This window comes from Cherax quadricarinatus, chromosome 31 (assembly GCF_038502225.1).
Source record: "Cherax quadricarinatus isolate ZL_2023a chromosome 31, ASM3850222v1, whole genome shotgun sequence".
Taxonomy (NCBI): Eukaryota; Metazoa; Arthropoda; class Malacostraca; order Decapoda; family Parastacidae; genus Cherax; species Cherax quadricarinatus.
Genome location: NC_091322.1, coordinates 11,634,289 through 11,653,016, shown reverse-complemented (window position 1 = coordinate 11,653,016; position 18,728 = coordinate 11,634,289). Strand labels below are relative to the sequence as shown.

Here is an 18,728-nt window from a genome sequence, read left to right as displayed (position 1 = left end):
AATGCAGCAGCAAGAAGGCAATTGGAGGCAGTTGAGATGTCCTGTCTAAGGGCAATGTGTGGTGTAAATATTATGCAGAAAATTCGGAGTGTGGAAATTAGGAGGTGTGGAGTTCATAAAAGTATTAGTCAGAGGGCTGAAGAGGGGTTGTTGAGGTGGTTTGGTCATTTAGAGAGAATGGATCAAAGTAGAATGACATGGAGAGCATTTAAATCTGTAGGAGAAGGAAGGCGGGGTAGGGGTCGTCCTCGAAAAGGTTGGAAGGAAGGGGTACGAGAGGTTTTGTGGGCGAGGGGCTTGGACTTCCAGCAGATGTGCATGAGCGTATTCGATAGGAGTGAATGGAGACAAATGGTATTTGGGACCTGATGATCTGTTGGAGTGTAAGCAGGGTAATATTTAGTGAAGGGATTCAGGGAAACCGGTTATTTTTATATAGCCGGACTTGAGTCCTGGAAATAGGAAGTACAATGCCTGCACTCTAAAGGAGGGGTTTCAGGATATTAGCAGTTTGGAGGGATATGCTGTGTATCTTTATACGTATATGCTTCTAAACTGTTGTGTTCTGAGCACCTCTGCAAAAACAGTGATTATGTGTGAGTGAGGTGAAAGTGTTGAATGATGATGAAAGTATTTTCTTTATGGGGATTTTCTTTCTTTTTGGGTCACCCTGCCTTGGTGGGAGACGGCCGACTCGTTAAAAAAAAAAAAAAAAAAGCAGGTCTTAGACAGTTATGTGTAATGTCACCATGGTTGTTTAATATACATATTTATAGATGGGGTTGTAAAAGAGGTAAATGCTAGGGTGTTGGGGAGAGGGGTGGGATTAAATTATGGGGAATCAAATGCAAAATGGGAGTTGACACAGTTACTTTCTGCTGATGATACTGTGCTTATGGGAGATTCTAAAGAAAAATTGCAAAGGTTAGTGGACGAGTTTGGGAGGGTGTGTAAAGGTAGAAAGTTGAAAGTGAACATAGAAAAGAGTAAGGTGATGAGGGTATCAAATGATTTAGACAAAGAAAAATTGGATATCAAATTGGTGAGAAGAAGTATGGAAGAAGTGAATGTTTTCAGATATTTGGGAGTTGACGTGTCACTGGATGGATTTATGAAGGATGAGGTTAACCATAGAATTGATGAAGGAAAAAAGGTGAGTGGTGCGCTGAGGAATATGTGGAGACAAAAAAACGTTATCTATGGAGGCAAAGAAGGGTATGAAAGTATAGTGGTACCAACACTCTTAAATGGGTGTGAAGCTCGGGTTGTAAATGCTGCAGCAAGGAGGCAGTTAGAGGCAGTGGAGATGTCCTAAGGGTAATGTGTGGTGTAAATATCATGCAGAGAATTCGAAGTGTGGAAATTAGAAGAAGGTGTGGAGTTAATAAAAGTATTAGTCAGAAAGCTGAAGAGGGGGTGTTGAGGTGGTTTGGTCATTTATAGAGAATGGATCAAAGTAGAATGACATGGAGAGCATATAAATCTGTAGGGAAAGGAAGGCGGGGCAGGGGGTCATCCTCAAAAAGGTTGGAGGGAAGGGTATAGGAGGTTTTGTGGGCAAGGGGCTTGAACTTCCAACAAGCATACATGAGCATGTTAGATAGGAGTGAATGGAGACGAATGGTATTTGGGACCAGACGAGCTGTTGGAGTGTGAGCAGGGTAATATTTAGTGAAGGGATTCAGGGAAACCAGTTATTTTTATATAGCCAGACTTGAGTCCTGGAAATGGGAAGTACAATGCCTGCACTCTAAAGGAGAGGTTTGGGATATTAGCAGTTTGGAGGGATATGTCGTGTATCTTTACACGTACAGTGGGCCCTCGCCTAACGAATGCATCGCATAACGTTAAATCCACCTAGCGACACATTTTAACGCAAAAATTTTGCCTCGCCTAGCGCTAAAAAACTCGCTCAATGTTATTCGTTCGAGACGCGTCCACGTGCAGCCTGAGCCAGCCTCACTTGTTCCGTGGGTGGCAGTGTTTGCAAGCTAGCCACCGCAGTCACATCCAAGCATACAATCGGAACATTTCATATTATCACAGCGTTTTTAGTGATTTCGCCTGCAAAATAAGTGACCATGGGCCCCAAGAAAGCTTCTAGTACCAACCCTACAGGAAAAAGGGTGAGAATTACTATGGATAAGAAGAAAGAATAAGAATAAGAAGAAGAAAATTATCAAAGTGGGAAGTCTGAATGTGCGTGGATGTTGTGCAGATGATAAGAAAGAGATGATTGTGGATGTTATGAATGAGAAGAAGCTGGATGTCCTGGCTTTAAGTGAAACAAAGCTGAAGGGGGTGGGAGAGTTTCAGTGGAGAGGAATAAATGGGATTAGGTCAGGGGTTTCAAATAGAGTTAGAGCTAAAGAAGGAGTAGCAATAATGTTGAAGGATAAGCTATGGCAGGAAAAGAGGGACTATAAATGTATTAATTCAAGGATTATGTGGAGTAAAATAAAGATTGAATGTGAAAAGTGGGTTATAATAAGCGTGTATGCACCTGGAGAAGAGAGAAGTGTAGAGGAGAGAGAGAGATTTTGGGAAATGTTGAGTGAATGCGTGGGGAGTTTTGAATCAAGTGTGAGAGTAATGGTGGTTGGGGATTTCAATGCTAAAGTGGGTAAAAATGTTATGGAGGGAGTAGTAGGTAAATTTGGGGTGCCAGGGGTAAATGTAAATGGGGAGCCTTTAATTGAGCTATGTGTAGAAAGAAATTTGGTAATAAATAATACATATTTTATGAAAAAGAGGATAAATAAATATACAAGGTATGATGTAGCACGTAATGAAAGTAGTTTATTAGATTATGTATTGGTGGATAAAAGGTTGATGGGTAGGCTCCAGGATGTACATGTTTATAGAGGGGCAACTGATATATCGGATCATTATTTAGTTGTAGCTACAGTTAGAGTAAGAGGTAGATGGGAAAAGAGGAAGGTGGCAACAACAAGTAAGAGGGAGGTGAAAGTGTATAAACTAAGGGAGGAGGAAGTTCGGGTGAGATATAAGCGACTATTGGCAGAAAGGTGGGCTAGTGCAAAGATGAGTAGTGGGGGGGTTGAAGAGGGTTGGAATAGTTTTAAAAATGCAGTATTAGAATGTGGGGCAGAAGTTTGTGGTTATAGGAGGGTGGGTGCAGGAGGAAAGAGGAGTGATTGGTGGAATGATGAAGTAAAGGGTGTGATAAAAGAGAAAAAGGTAGCTTATGAGTGGTTTTTACAAAGCAGAAGTGTTATAAGAAGAGCAGAGTATATGGAGAGTAAAAGAAAGGTAAAGAGAGTGGTGAGAGAGTGCAAAAGGAGAGCAGATGATAGAGTGGGAGAGGCACTGTCAAGAAATTTTAATGAAAATAAGAAAAAATTTTGGAGTGAGTTAAACAAGTTAAGAAAGCCTAGGGAAAATATGGATTTGTCAGTTAAAAACAGAGTAGGGGAGTTAGTAGATGGGGAGATGGAGGTATTGGGTAGATGGCGAGAATATTTTGAGGAACTTTTAAATGTTAAGGAAGAAACAGAGGCAGTAATTTCATGCACTGGTCAGGGAGGTATACCATCTTTTAGGAGTGAAGAAGAGCAGAATGTAAGTGTGGGGGAGGTACGTGAAGTATTACGTAAAATGAAAGGGGGTAAAGCAGCTGGAACTGATGGGATCATGACAGAAATGTTAAAAGCAGGGGATGATTTAGTGTTGGAGTGGTTGGTACTTTTGTTTAATAAATGTATGAAAGAGGGGAAGGTACCTAGGGATTGGCGGAGAGCATGTATAGTCCCTTTATATAAAGGGAAAGGGGACAAAAGAGACTGTAAAAATTATAGAGGAATAAGCTTACTGAGTATACCAGGAAAAGTGTACGGTAGGGTTATAATTGAAAGAATTAGAGGTAAGACAGAATGTAGGATTGCGGATGAGCAAGGAGGTTTCAGAGTGGGTAGGGGATGTGTAGATCAGGTGTTTACATTGAAGCATATATGTGAACAGTATTTAGATAAAGATAGGGAAGTTTTTATTGCATTTATGGATTTAGAAAAGGCATATGATAGAGTGGATAGAGGAGCAATGTGGCAGATGTTGCAAGTATATGGAATAGGTGGTAAGTTATTAAATGCTGTAAAGAGTTTTTATGAGGATAGTGAGGCTCAGGTTAGGGTGTGTAGAAGAGAGGGAGACTACTTCCCGGTAAAAGTAGGTCTTAGACAGGAATGTGTAATGTCACCATGGTTGTTTAATATATTTATAGATGGGGTTGTAAAGGAAGTAAATGCTAGGGTGTTCGGGAGAGGGGTGGGATTAAATTTTGGGGAATCAAATTCAAAATGGGAATTGACACAGTTACTTTTTGCTGATGATACTGTGCTTATGGGAGATTCTAAAGAAAAATTGCAAAGGTTAGTGGATGAGTTTGGGAATGTGTGTAAAGGTAGAAAGTTGAAAGTGAACATAGAAAAGAGTAAGGTGATGAGGGTGTCAAATGATTTAGATAAAGAAAAATTGGATATCAAATTGGGGAGGAGGAGTATGGAAGAAGTGAATGTTTTCAGATACTTGGGAGTTGACGTGTCGGCGGATGGATTTATGTAGGATGAGGTTAATCATAGAATTGATGAGGGAAAAAAGGTGAGTGGTGCATTGAGGTATATGTGGAGTCAAAAAACGTTATCTATGGAGGCAAAGAAGGGAATGTATGAAAGTATAGTAGTACCAACACTCTTATATGGGTGTGAAGCTTGGGTGGTAAATGCAGCAGCGAGGAGACGGTTGGAGGCAGTGGAGATGTCCTGTTTAAGGGCAATGTGTGGTGTAAATATTATGCAGAAAATTCGGAGTGTGGAAATTAGGAGAAGGTGTGGAGTTAATAAAAGTATTAGTCAGAGGGCAGAAGAGGGGTTGTTGAGGTGGTTTGGTCATTTAGAAAGAATGGATCAAAGTAGAATGACATGGAAAGCATATAAATCTATAGGGGAAGGAAGGCGGGGTAGGGGTCGTCCTCAAAAGGGTTGGAGAGAGGGGGTAAAGGAGGTTTTGTGGGCAAGGGGCTTGGACTTCCAGCAAGCGTGTGTGAGCGTGTTAGATAGGAGTGAATGGAGACGAATGGTACTTGGGACCTGACGATCTGTTGGAGTGTGAGCAGGGTAATATTTAGTGAAGGGATTCAGGGAAACCGGTTATTTTCATATAGTCGGACTTGAGTCCTGGAAATGGGAAGTACAATGCCTGCACTTTAAAGGAGGGGTTTGGGATATTGGCAGTTTGGAGGGATATGTTGTGTATCTTTATATGTGTATGCTTCTAGACTGTTGTATTCTGAGCACCTCTGCAAAAACAGTGATAATGTGCGAGTGTGGTGAAAGTGTTGAATGATGATGAAAGTATTTTCTTTTTGGGGATTTTCTTTCATTTTTGGGTCACCCTGCCTCGGTGGGAGACGGCCGACTTGTTGGAAAAAAAAAAAAGAGATCATTGCTAAGTATGAAAATGGAGTGCGTATCTCCGAGCTGGCCAGGTTGTACACAAAACCCCAATCAACCATCGCTACTATTGTGGCCAAGAAACCGGAAATCAAGGAAGCTGTTCTTGCCAAAGGTGCAACTTTGTTTTCGAAACAGAGATCACAAGTGATAGAAGATGTTGAGAGACTGTTATTGGTGTGGATAAACGAAAAACAGATAGCAGGAGACAGGATCTCTCAAGCGATCATATGTGAAAAGGCTAGGAAGTTGCATGAGGATTTAATTAGAAAAATGCCTGCAACTAGTGGTGATGTGAGTGAATTTAAGGCCAGCAAAGGTTGGTTTGAGAGATTTAACCCTTTCAGGGTCCGTCCCGTAGATCTACGGGTTTACGGTGAGTGTCCAAACCGTAGATCTACGCCATGAGCTCAGCTCACTCTGATAAACTGAGTGGTACATTTGGGCCTAGATATGAGAGAATACATCTATGTGGTATGTGTGCACCACATAAAACAGATCCTGCAGCACGCTGTGTATAATGAGAGAAAAAAACTGAAATCATGATTTTTCGATTAAAACAGCAACTTTGCAGTGTTTTTTCGTATGTTTTTTATAGTTGTATTTGCGATTTCTTTGTCTCATTTGATAGAATGGAAGACATATTACAGAAATAGAGATGATTTTGATTGGTTTTAGCACTGGAAATGGCTTGAAACTGAGCTCAAAGTAGCGGAAATGTTAAATTTTTGCCGATATTCAAGAGTAAACAAACGACCTCACACGTCTAATACACGTCAGCTGGTGGGTCTAATATACATTCACAAATATGGTGATGATATTTATACAATTATTACAGTATTGCATAACAGTAAATCTTCTATTTTTTGGTGTGAATAAAAATTCATTATGTGAATAAAAAATCAAAATGGAATTTATTTGTAAAGCCTCAAAACATAACTAATGAACAGAGGAAATGTTAGTTTAGTGCCAGGAATGCCTACATTGTTTATTCTGGACCCTATTTTGAAATTGGAATATTTTGAACTTTGTGTTAAATTGGCCAAATTAACAATTTCCGATCACTTTATTTTGTAGTTGAAACAGTTGACTTGGCGATTTCTTGTGCTCAGTCGATAGAATAGAAGTAATACTAGTGAAATAGCTAAGAATTTGGTTGATTGGAATAATGTAATTGGCCTAAAATGGGAGTCAAAGTCAGCAAAATCGCCGATTCGTAAATATCGCTGACACATCAAAATTCGCGAGAGCATAATTTCGTCAATTTTCCACCAAATTTCGTACTTTTTGTTTTATTACCTTCACAAAAAGATTCTCTACGATTTCATAAGAAAAAATAACAAATTTTTTTTTTTAAAATTCTTGGACACGGGTGCGTGACTCCAGATTTGGGCCTTGGACCCGGAAAGGGTTAAGAATCGTAGTGGCATACATAGTGTGATAAGGCATGGTGAGGCTGCCAGTTCGGACCAAAAAGCAGCTGAAAAATATGTGCATGAATTCAAGGAGTACATAGAGGCTGAAGGATTGAAACCTGAACAAGTGTTTAATTGTGACAAAACAGGCCTGTTTTGGAAGAAAATGCCAAGCAGGACCTACATTACTCAGGAGGAAAAGGCACTCCCAGGACATAAGCCAATGAAAGACAGGCTTACTCTGTTGATGTGTGCCAATGCTAGTGGTGATTGCAAAGTGAAGCCTTTACTGGAAAGAGGCCAGACCTGAGGAAACTGCTCCAGAGGAGGGGATAGAGAAATTGAGGAAGTTGCCTACTTCAAAGATTAAGGAAATGTGTGCAATGTGGCTTAAAGTGCAAACCTTTTTTGATGAAAATCACCCTCATACAGCTATTGCAAGCCGTGCTGGTGACTATTATACTGACAATGTTGTTAAACACTTTAGGAATGTCATAAAGGAACGGGAGGTACAGGCCTCTATGGACAGATAAGTTGTGCGACAGAGGTCCAGTGACTCTCAAGCTGGTCCTAGTGGCATTAAAAGAAGAAGAGAAGTAACCCCGGAAAAGGACTTGCTACCTCAAGTCCTAATGGAAGGGGATTTCCCTTCTAAACCCTAAGACCATTCACACTCTCCCCTCCTCCCATCCCATCAATCATCACCAGATCTTCAATAAAGGTAAGTGTCATGTAATTGTGAATCTCTTCTTCAGTTTGTGTATTAAAATTAATATTTCATGTGGTAAAAAAATTTTTTTTTCATACTTTGGGGTGTCAGGAACGGATTAATTTGATTTCCATTATTTCTTATGGGGAAAATTAATTCGGCTAACAATAATTTCGCCTAACGTTGAGCTCTCAGGAACGGATTAATATCGTTATGCGAGGGTCCACTGTATATGCTTCTAAACTGTTGTGTTCTGAGCACCTCTGCAAAAACAGTGATTATGTGTGAGTGAGGTGAAAGTGTTGAATGATGATGAAAGTATTTTCTTTTTGGGGATTTTCTTTCTTTCTGGGTCACCCTGCCTCGGTGGGAGACGGCCGACTTGTTAAAAAAAAAAAAAAAAATGTTTCTAAACTATTGTATTCTGGGCACCTCTACAAAAACAGTGATTATGTACGAGTGAGGTGAAAGTGTTGAATGATGATGAACGTATTTTCTTTTTGGGGATTTTCTTAATTTTTGGGTCACCTTGCCTCAGTGGGAGATGGCCAACTTGCTGAAAAAAAAAGAATAATAATAATAAAAGTCTTTAGTATACCTGGTAAAGTGTATGGTAGAGTTATTATTGAAAGAATTTAAGAGTAAGACTGAGAGCAGGATAGCAGATGAACAGAGAGGCTTTAGGAAGGGTAGGGGTATGTAGACCCCCTACCCTTAGGATTGGGTGGATAGGGGGGCAATGTGGCAGATGTTGCAAATGCATGGAATAGGAGGTAGGTCACTGAAAGAAGTGAAGAGTCTTTACGAGATTACTGAGGCTCAGGTTAGAGTATGTAGGCGAGAGGGGGATTATTTCCCAGTAAAAGTAGGCCTTAGACAGGGATGTGTCATATCACCATGGTTGTTCAACATATTTATAGATGGAGTTGTAAGAGAAGTGAATGCTCAGGTGTTGGCACGGGGTGTGGAGTTAAAAGATAAAGAATCTAACACAAAGTGGGACTTGTCACAGTTGCTCTTTGCTGATGACACTATGCTTTTGGGAGATTCTGAAGAGAAGTTGCAGAGGTTGGTTGATGAGTTTGGTAGGGTATGTAAAAGAAGGAAATTAAAAGTGAATATAAGAAAGAGTAAGGTGATGAGGATAACGAAAAAATTAGGTAACGGAAGATTGGATATCAGATTGGAGGGAGAGAGTATGGAGGAGGTGAATGCATTCAGATATTTGGGAGTGGACGTGTCAGCGGATGGGTCTATGAAAGATGAAGTAAATCACAGAATTGATGAGGGTAAAAAGATGAGTGGTGCACTGAGGAGTCTGTGGAGACAAAAAAAACTCCATCCATGAAAGCAAAGAGGGGAATGTATAAGAGTATAGTTATACCAACATTCTTGTATGAGTGTGAGGCTTGGGTTGTGAATGTTGCAATGAGAAAGCTGGAGGCAGTGGAGATGTCGTGTCTGTGGGCAATGTGTGGTGTGAACATAAGGCAGAGAATGCATACTTTGGATATTAGTTGGAGGTGTGGGATTACTAAAACTATTACCCAGAGAGCTGAGGAGGGGTTGTTGAGATATTCTGGACATGTAGAGAGGGTGGAACAAAATAGAATGACTTCGAGAGTGTATAGATCTGTAGTGGAGGGAAGGCGGGGTAGAGGTAGGTCTAGGAAAGGTTGGAGGGAGGGGGTAGAGGAGGTTTTTGTGTGTGAGGGGCTTGGACTTCCAAGTGTGCATGAGCGTGTTAGATAGGAATGAATGGAGACAAATGGCTTTTAGGACTTGACATGCTGTTGCAGTGTGAGCAAGGTAAACCGGCAGGCCAGACTTGATTCCTGCAGATGGGAAGTACAGTGCCAGCACTCTGAAGGAGGGGTGTTATGTTGCAGTTTTATAACTGCAGTGTGAGCATGCTTCTGGCAAAACAGTGATGGAGTGAACGATGATGAAGGTTTTTCTTTTTCGAGCCACACTGCCTTGGTGGGAAATGGCCGATGTGTTAATAAAAAAATAAAAATAAATAAAATTAACTTAAAAATAAAAGCTAACCTAGAAACTACAATAGCATTTTATTCCGATACCTAAAAATCTTGTAACAAGCCATACAAGTTCTAGTGTGAAAAAGAGGTGACATGGTTTGTTTATCCTTGTGTATAACTGGCTGTCTCATGTCATAACTTATTCTCACATCTGTGAGAAAGTCAAAAATAGTGAAAGACTAAATATAGATTTTCTTTTAATAATTATTAATATACATTGAAATATGGAATGCAATAATGCTAGACCCACCTTGACCCATAGATATCCTGACACTGCTGAGTGAAGAACTCAATTGGAAACTCATTTCCAAACGGTTGGTCTGCTGAATCTGAGCTCTGATAGAAACCAAACTCCGTGCAAGTTTGATAAGTCCAGGCACGACCTAGAGGGAAACAAGGACCCTTACCTGTGGCATTTGTGGATTATTCCTGTTCTGATAAATACAATACAGTACATAGCTACATAATAAATTTACTTAGTTTCTGTGATATAATGACACACCAAGTTTTAGCGAATATTGTACATGGCATAAACTGAATGAGTGTTAATTATCATCATTATATCTGCAATATATCTCTAATATTACATTCAATATCTCTCCTCATTTTCTCTTGTCTCTTTCTCTCGCTCATTCTCTTATTCATTCATTCTCATTCACAACTTTGGAGTATCATATAAAAAAACTTATGATTACAGTACGTACTTGTATATTAACCCTCTCAGGGTTGGTGCCATACTAGTATGGCTTGCAGGCCAGGGTTGGTGCCGTACTAGTACGCATAAATTCTAGCACCTTCAAATCTAGCGAGAGAAAGCTGCTAGGCCTACATATGAAAGAATGGGTCTATGTGGTCAGTGTGAGCAGTATAAAAAAAATCCTGCAGCACAGTGATAATGAGAACAAAAAACTCCAACCATGTTTTTGGTTTAAAACAGCGACTTTGCAGTGTACTTTCGTATGCTATTTATGGTTGTATTCTAGTTTTCCTGGTCTCATTTTATAGAATGGAAGCCATATTATGGAAATTGAGATGATTTTGATTGGTTTCACAATGAAAAGTACCTTGAAATTGAGCTCAAAGTAGCAGAAATGTTCTATTTTTTGTGAGAATAAAAATTCAAAGTGGAAAGCAAAAGAAATGTAACAGAGGCCTGGGGACGTGAGTAATGAAGAGAGGAAATGTTATTTTAGTGCCAGGAATGTCTGTCTTGTTTATTCTGGTCCCTATTTGGAAATTGGCATCTTTTGAAATTTGTGTGAAATTGGCAAAATTGCCAATTTCTGACCACGTTATTGGTTAGTTGAAATTGGTAAATGGGTGGTTTCTTGTACTCATTCGATAGATAAAATGGAGTTCTAGCGAAATAGGTATGATTTTTGTTGATTGGCACATTGGAACTGGCCAATAATAGGGCTCAAAGTGGGCACAATCGCTGATGCATAAACATCATTGACCTGGAGTTTACCTGGAGAGAGTTTCGGGGTTCAACGCCCCCGCGGCCCGGTCTGTGACCAGGCCTCCTGGTGGATCAGCCCCTGATCAACCAGGCTGTTGCTGCTGGCTGCACGCAAACCAACGTACGAGCCACAGCCCGGCTGATCAGGAACTGACTTTAGGTGCTTGTCCAGTGCCAGCTTGAAGACTGCCAGGGGTCTGTTGGTAATCCCCCTTATGTGTGCTGGGAGGAACAGTTGACACAGTCTTCGTGCTAGTGACACCCCCCATTGATGGTGCACTTAAAGCTCCCGCTTGTTCGATGGTCTCTTACACCTATTGTCCTGTGCTAGTGTTAGTCACCCTGGGGGACAAGATTGCTTTCGATGACGCACTGATTGGGGGGCTAATCCGGGGTGAAATCTTATCTTATCTTATCTTGTCTGCCAAGTCTTTTGCTTTCGTAGTGAGTGATTGAGACCGCTAACTTCGCGAGAGCATATTTCCGTAAGTTTTCCATCAAATTTCATACTTTTGGTGTCATTATGATCAGGAAAAGATTCTCTATCATTTCATAAGAAAAATAATTTTTTTTTTTTTTTGAAAAATTTCCGACCCTGAGAACAAGTTTAGGAGAGGGCCTGCCGACCATGAAAGGGTTAATCCCTTCCTCAGCAACCATTCAAAGTATGAAACTTTGCTTCACAACCAAGTGTACATTAAGTGAATTGCTTTGGGGTGTGGTTCTGTATGACAGACCCATTGTGCTAATGATCTAGTTGATGAAGCACCTTAAGCTGCAAGGAAGAAGGGGATGACAGGTTATGCGAGTTGAGTGTGGGCATAATTCATTATGATTGTAACCACACAAACATGTAAATAGTTCATTACTACTGCACGGCGCACATAACGGAGATAAAACACCGAAATTACTGAGAGCGCTTGAGGTTCCTGAACCTGTATTCCCTGGAACGCAGGCGGGAGAGATACATGATTATATACACCTGGAAAATCCTAGAGAGACTAGTACTGAAATTGCACACGAAAATCACTCACTACAAAAGCAAAAGACTTGGCAGACGATGCAACATCCCCCAATGAAAAGCAAGGGTGGCACTAGCACGTTAAGAGACCATACAATAAGTGTCAGGGGCCCGAGACTGTTCAACTGCCTCCCAGCATACATAAGGGGGATTACCAACAGACCCCTGGCAGTCTTCAAGCTGGCACTGGACAAGCACCTAAAGTTGGTTCCTGACCAGCCGGGCTGTGGCTCGTACGTTGGTTTGCATGCAACCAGCAGTAACAGCCTGGTTGATCAGGCTCTGATCCACCAGGAGGCCTGGTCACAGACCGGGCCGCGAGGGCGTTGACCCCCGGAACTCTCTCCAGGTAAACTCCAGGTACTGTAACTCACTTAGAAATCAAAACTTTGGGGCCCAGTCCTGTGTAATTTTTCAACTACTGCCACAGGATGGGTATGGGTGTATTACTAACTGTGGGGGAGGGGGGGGGAATTAATAGAAGGCTCTATATACTGTCCTGCTAATGAACAAATGTGTTTACTAATTACAAAGAAATAAAGCTACAGATTTACCTGCAACACTGGTGTTATTCTCCCAACTGGTTTCCTTTAACTCCTTCATCAGAGTGTCATACGTGTGATCAAGGCATTCCTCGTCATATACGTCCAAAATCATTGAGTTGAGCGCAGCATATCTGGTTGTTAAATTCGGTGATGTCAAAAGTAGTAACTTGCTGGGGTGGGGGAGGGGGGAGGGGGTTTGGGGGAGGGGGAGGGAGGAGAGAGAGAGAGAGAGAGAGAGAGAGAGAGAGAGAGAGAGAGAGAGAGAGAGAGAGAGAGAGAGAGAGAGAGAGAGAGAGGAGAGAGAGGAGAGAGAGAGAGGAGAGAGAGAGAGAGAGAGAGAGAGAGAGAGAGAGAGAGAGAGAGAGAGAGAGAGAGAGATAGAGAGAGAGAGAGAGAGAGAGATATAGAGAGAGAGATAGAGAGAGAGATAGAGAGAGAGATAGAGAGAGAGATAGAGAGAGAGATAGATAGAGAGAGAGATAGATAGAGAGAGATATAGAGAGAGATAGAGAGATATAGAGAGAGATAGAGATAAAGATAGAGAGAGATAGAGAGAGAGACAGATAGATAGAGATAGATAGATAGATAGATAGACAGATAGATGGATAGAGATAGATAGATAGATAGACAGATACAGATAGATAGACAGACAGATAGACAGATAGAGAGACAGAGAGACAGAGAGAGAGATAGACAGATAGAGAAATAGATAGAGAGATAGATAGAGAGATAGAGAGAGATAGAGATAGAGATAGAGATAGAGATAGAGAGAGAGATAGATAGATAGATATTGCCCCTAGAAGGGTGTGACTACCCCTGCAACCACATATGTATAGATGACTACACACACACACACATGTATACAGTAGGGCCCCACTTATATGGCTGGTTAGGTTCCTGGCTACCGCCTGGATAGAGATAGATAGATAGATAGACAGATACAGATAGATAGACAGACAGATAGACAGATAGAGAGACAGAGAGACAGAGAGACAGAGAGAGAGATAGACAGATAGAGAAATAGATAGAGAGATAGATAGAGAGATAGAGAGAGATAGAGATAGAGATAGAGATAGAGAGAGAGATAGATAGATAGATATTGCCCCTAGAAGGGTGTGACTACCCCTGCAACCACATATGTATAGATGACTACACACACACACACATGTATACAGTAGGGCCCCACTTATATGGCTGGTTAGGTTCCAGGCTACCGCCGTAAAGCGGAAACCGCCGTAAAGTGGAACACCCTTTTTTTCCACTTACAAATGCATACAAACACTAGATAACAAGTTTACACTAACATATATTAAGTTAGCAATAGAACCAGGCATCAAAAAACAATAAAAAAGTACAATACACACATAGTGCACTCATTACGTACCTTAAAATATTTATAGTCTTAATCTAGGGTGAGACAAGTAGTATTTATTGTAAGAAATCAAGTGTGGTATGTATGGTAGTCAGCCAGGCTACCATACCAGGCCACCCCACCCACACATACAATTCTATGATATTTAAGCATCCCAGAGCAATAAAATGTATATACAGTTCACTCATTACTTACCTTAAAATATAGGGTGAGATGAGTAGTATTTATTGTAAAAAATCAAGTGTGGTATGTATGGTAGTCAGCCGGGCTACCATACCAGGCCAACCCACCTACACATATTCTATTACATTTAAGCATCCCAGAGCGATAAAATGTATATACAGTTCACTCATTACTTACCTTAAAATATTTGTAGTCTTAATGTAGGGTCAGGAGTAAGTAAATGAGATAAAACGAATAAATGAGAGAGAGAAAGAATGAGTACATGAGAGAGGACAGGCGCAGAGTTATGTAAACAAACCAGGCGAAGGTAAGTTTTGTAAACGAAGTGTACACGTCTGGTTTGTGTACAAGTTAAATTGTGTACAAGTTGTCTCTACATTGAGACGGTAGAATAAATAAAGAAGAACACTCCCATTCTCATGTAACATCATTTTGAGAAGAAATGATGCTCTGAGTGAAGGTAATGGAAATAAGTCACTCTGACTTTTCTGGGTTATCCTAGGTTCTCTACACATATGTTGTTATGTATGATAATCTATGTAACTGTATTTGTGTATACCTGAATAAACTTACTTACATACATACGAAAGGAATAATTTTCTACAGTTACCCCCAGTAACACATTTTCTCTTATGTTAGATTAGAGAAAATGTTATTCTTGGCATCACTTGTACAAGTTATCTGGCTACCACATCTCATATTTATGTTTATTTATTCTATTGTAGGGTGTATTTATCATCTTTTTATGTTATGTATAGTGTTTATTATATAATTTTGAAAAAAATATCATGGATGGATTAATGAAAATGTGTATATTAACGTAATATACAACATTTAATGAGACTCGGTGATTATTATTATTATCATTTCTAATATGGCGTCACTTGTGCAAGTCGTCTGCTACCATATCTCATATTTGTTTATTTATTCTATTGTGGGGTGTATTTATCATCTTTTTATGTTATGTATCATGTTTATTATATAATTTTGAAAAAATATCATAGATGGATTAATGAAAATGTGTATTTAATGTAATATATGACATTTAAATGAGACTCGATGATTATTATTATCATTACTAATATGACGTCTGGAGACATAAGACACTCTTACTGATTTTAATGTGTATCTGCATGCCAGCACAGTATGTAAGTTTATTTAAGTACAGGTATACATAAGTATAATTATCAGAGTATATATAAAATATGAAATAACTTTTAAAAACATTTGAAATTTTGGAGTTTCCAGACAAAATGGAGAGACTTAGTGCTTACTGAGCTCACGAAGAATGTAAACAAACAGGGTGGGGCACGGTGACCATATTAGAAAGTCAGGTGGGGGGAGCCGTATAGCGAGTTTTGGTCAGAATTTGAAATGACCGTATTAGCGGAATGCCGTAAAGTGAAACGCCGTAAAGCAGGGCCCTGCTGTACTATATATACATACTGTATATACATTAAGCAGTGCTTGTGATATTGGCTTAAAGAACAATGATTGCATTTATGAACAAACAGGGGGGTGTAAATTAACTCTTACAAAAAGCTAAGGGCAATGTGTGGTGTGAATATAATGCAGAGAATTTGTAGTTTGGAAATTAGGAGAAGGTGTGGGATTATCAAAACTATTATCCAGAGGGCTGAGGAAGGGTTGTTGAGGTGGTTCGGACACGTAGAGAGAATGGAAGAAAACAGAATAACTTCGAGTGTATAAATCTGTAGTGGAGGGAAGGCTGGGTAGGGGTCGGCCTAGAAAGGGTTGGAGGGAGGGGGTAAAGGAGGTTTTGTGTGCGAGGGGCTTGGACTTCCAGCAAGCGTATGTCAGCGAATTTGATAGGAGTGAATAGAGACAGAGGATTTTTAATACTTGATGTGCTATTGGAGTGTGAGCAAAGTAACATTTATGAAGGGATTCAGGGAAACTGGCAGGCCAGACTTGAGTCCTGGAGATGGGAAGTACAGTGTCTACACTCTGAAGGAGGGGTGTTAATGTTGCAGTTTTATAACTGTAGTGTAAAGCACTCCTCTGGCAAGACAGTGATGGAGTGAATGATGATGAAAGTTTTTCTTTTTCAGGCCACCCTGCCTTGGTGAAAATCAGCCATTGTGTTAATAATAAAAAAAAAAACTACAAAAATTTGAACATTACAAAATTAATACACATGTATGCTGCATTGATGGTAAATAATGTTAACTTAATTAAGGCTGTCCTAAGATACCTGGGGTAAAAATCAGCTAAAATATAGTGAATTACATTAGTAACATGTATAATTGTATTACCCTGTGTATCTTATTTCACATATATAAAATTATTATTTTTTCTTTTTTTAACACGTAGGCTATTTCTCACCGAGGCTGGGTGATCCAAAAAAAAAAAAACTTTCATCACCATTCAACATTTTCACCATCACTCATGCATAATCACTGTCTTTGCAGAGGCACTCAGCTACAACAGTTTAGACATCCCTCCAAGCTGCCAATATCCTAAACCCCTCCTTTAAAGTGCAAGCATCGTACTTCCCATTTCCAGGACTCAAGTCCGGCTAATCGGTTTCCCTGAATCCCTTCACAAAATATTACCCTGCTCACACTCCAACAGCTTGTCAGGTCCCAAAAATCATTCATCTCCATTCACTCCTACACGCTCATGCACCTTTGCTGGAAGTCCAAGCCCCTCACCCACAAAACCTCCTTTACCCCCTCCCTCCAACCTTTTTGGGGACGACCCCTACCCCGCCTTCCTTCCCTAACAGATTTATACACTCTCCAAGTCATTTTACTTTGCTCCATTCACCCTAAATGACCAAACCACCTCAATAGCCCCTCTTCAACCCTCTGACTAATACTTTTATAACTCCACACCTCCTCTTAATTTCCACACTACGAATTCTCTGCATAATATTTACACCATACATTGCCCGCAGACACGACATCTCCACTGCCTCCAGCTGCCTCCTCACTGCAGCATTTACAACCCATGCTTCACACCCATATAAGTGTTGGTACCAGTATACTCTCGTACATTCCCTATTACATTATTCCCTACTATTATTATTTTTATCATATCACATTCTACATATGCTGATCATGTTAATCTCATTATGAAATTTTCCTCATGAGTAAACTCATAATTAAGATAATAAGTAACTTAAAAGAGCATAATTATTTAGTTGTGTCTGCTATACCTTGCTACTGGGACACCTCCTGCCTTGTCTGTCATTATGCCACACACAACGTCAATGGTAATGTTAGTACCCTTAACGCCCTCAAAAGCTCGATTGTCTTCATTATATTGTACCACATCTTCTACGTTTTCTGTCAGCATAGAGAATAAGTTTGCTACATCTTGATCATTGATTCCATCTAATGGTGTACAGAGCCTGTAATAAGAAGGTCCAATGTAATATACTGTACATATAACATATAAAATCAATACCATTATAAAAATTTAAAATTTAAAAATTTAAGCCGAAATTATCGTTAGCCGAATTAATTTTCCCCATAAGAAATAATGGAAATCAAATTAATCCATTCCTGACACCCCAAAGTCTGAAAAAAAAAAATTTTACCACATGAAATATTAATTTTAATACACACAAACTGAAGAAGACATGCACAGTTACTACTCTACTAAGAATAGAATATATGACACTTACCTTTACAATTAAGAATACAATTAAGAATAAAACTAAGTATGCCCGAAATGCCTAGCCATGCTAAGCGTTCTAGTGGTACACTCTGTAATCACAATTTTACTACATGTAAACCAAACAATAACCAAATTTCTGTAAACTCAGCATTGTAATCCTTATAGAGAATAAACTTTGAATTTGAATTTGAATTTGAATTTGAATTTGAATCTGGTGATAATTGATGGGAGGGGAGGAGGGGAGAGTGTGGAAGTTATTGTTTAGAAGGGGAATTCCCTTCCATTAGGACTTGAGGTAGCAAGTCCTTTTTCGGGGTTACTTCCCTTCTTCTTTTAATGCCACTAGGACCAGCTTGAGAGTCACTGGACCTCTGTCGCACAACAAAGCTGTCCATAGAGCTCTGTACCTCCTGTTCCTGTAAGACTTTCCTAAAATGGGCCATAACATTGTCATTGTACAGGTTGCCAACACGAATTGCAGTAGCTGTGCCAGGGTGATTTTCATCCATAAAGGTTTGCAGTTCAACCCAATTTGCACACATTTCCTTAATCTCTTTTTTGAATTCCATACTAATTCTCGCCCTTTTTACCACAGGGATGGCACCAGAAGCTTTCTTGGGGTCCATGGTGGCTTATTTTGCAGTTACAAGCACTAAAAACACTGGGATAGTGTGAAATGTATGCGTAGATGCGACTGCACTGGCTGGCTTGTAAACACTGGCGCTGAGGCCACACGTGGGACGCGTCCCAGACAAATCATGTAAGGCAAGTTTTTTATCGTGAGGCGAGGCAAAATTTTTGCGTTCAAATGCTTCGTATGGCGGATTTAACGTAATGCGATGCGTTCATAAGGTGGGGGTCCACTGTACGTA

At 40.0% G+C, this 18,728-nt stretch overlaps 1 protein-coding gene across 2 annotated transcripts in view; it reads right to left on the bottom strand.

Annotated features, from left to right (window-relative positions):
- LOC128697588 (putative serine protease K12H4.7) overlaps positions 1-18,728 on the bottom strand; it is a 48,276-nt gene that overhangs the window by 8,947 nt on the left and 20,601 nt on the right. Inside the window, exons 5-7 of one of the 2 annotated variants that reach the window (XM_053789424.2) lie at positions 17,393-17,587; positions 12,666-12,787; positions 9,882-10,038 (exon numbers count right to left, since the gene is read on the bottom strand). In XM_053789424.2, coding sequence (XP_053645399.1) covers positions 9,882-10,038; positions 12,666-12,787; positions 17,393-17,587 — 474 coding nt within the window. The remainder of the gene's footprint in view (positions 1-9,881; positions 10,039-12,665; positions 12,788-17,392; positions 17,588-18,728) is intronic. The other variant, XM_053789429.2, reaches the window with a different exon arrangement.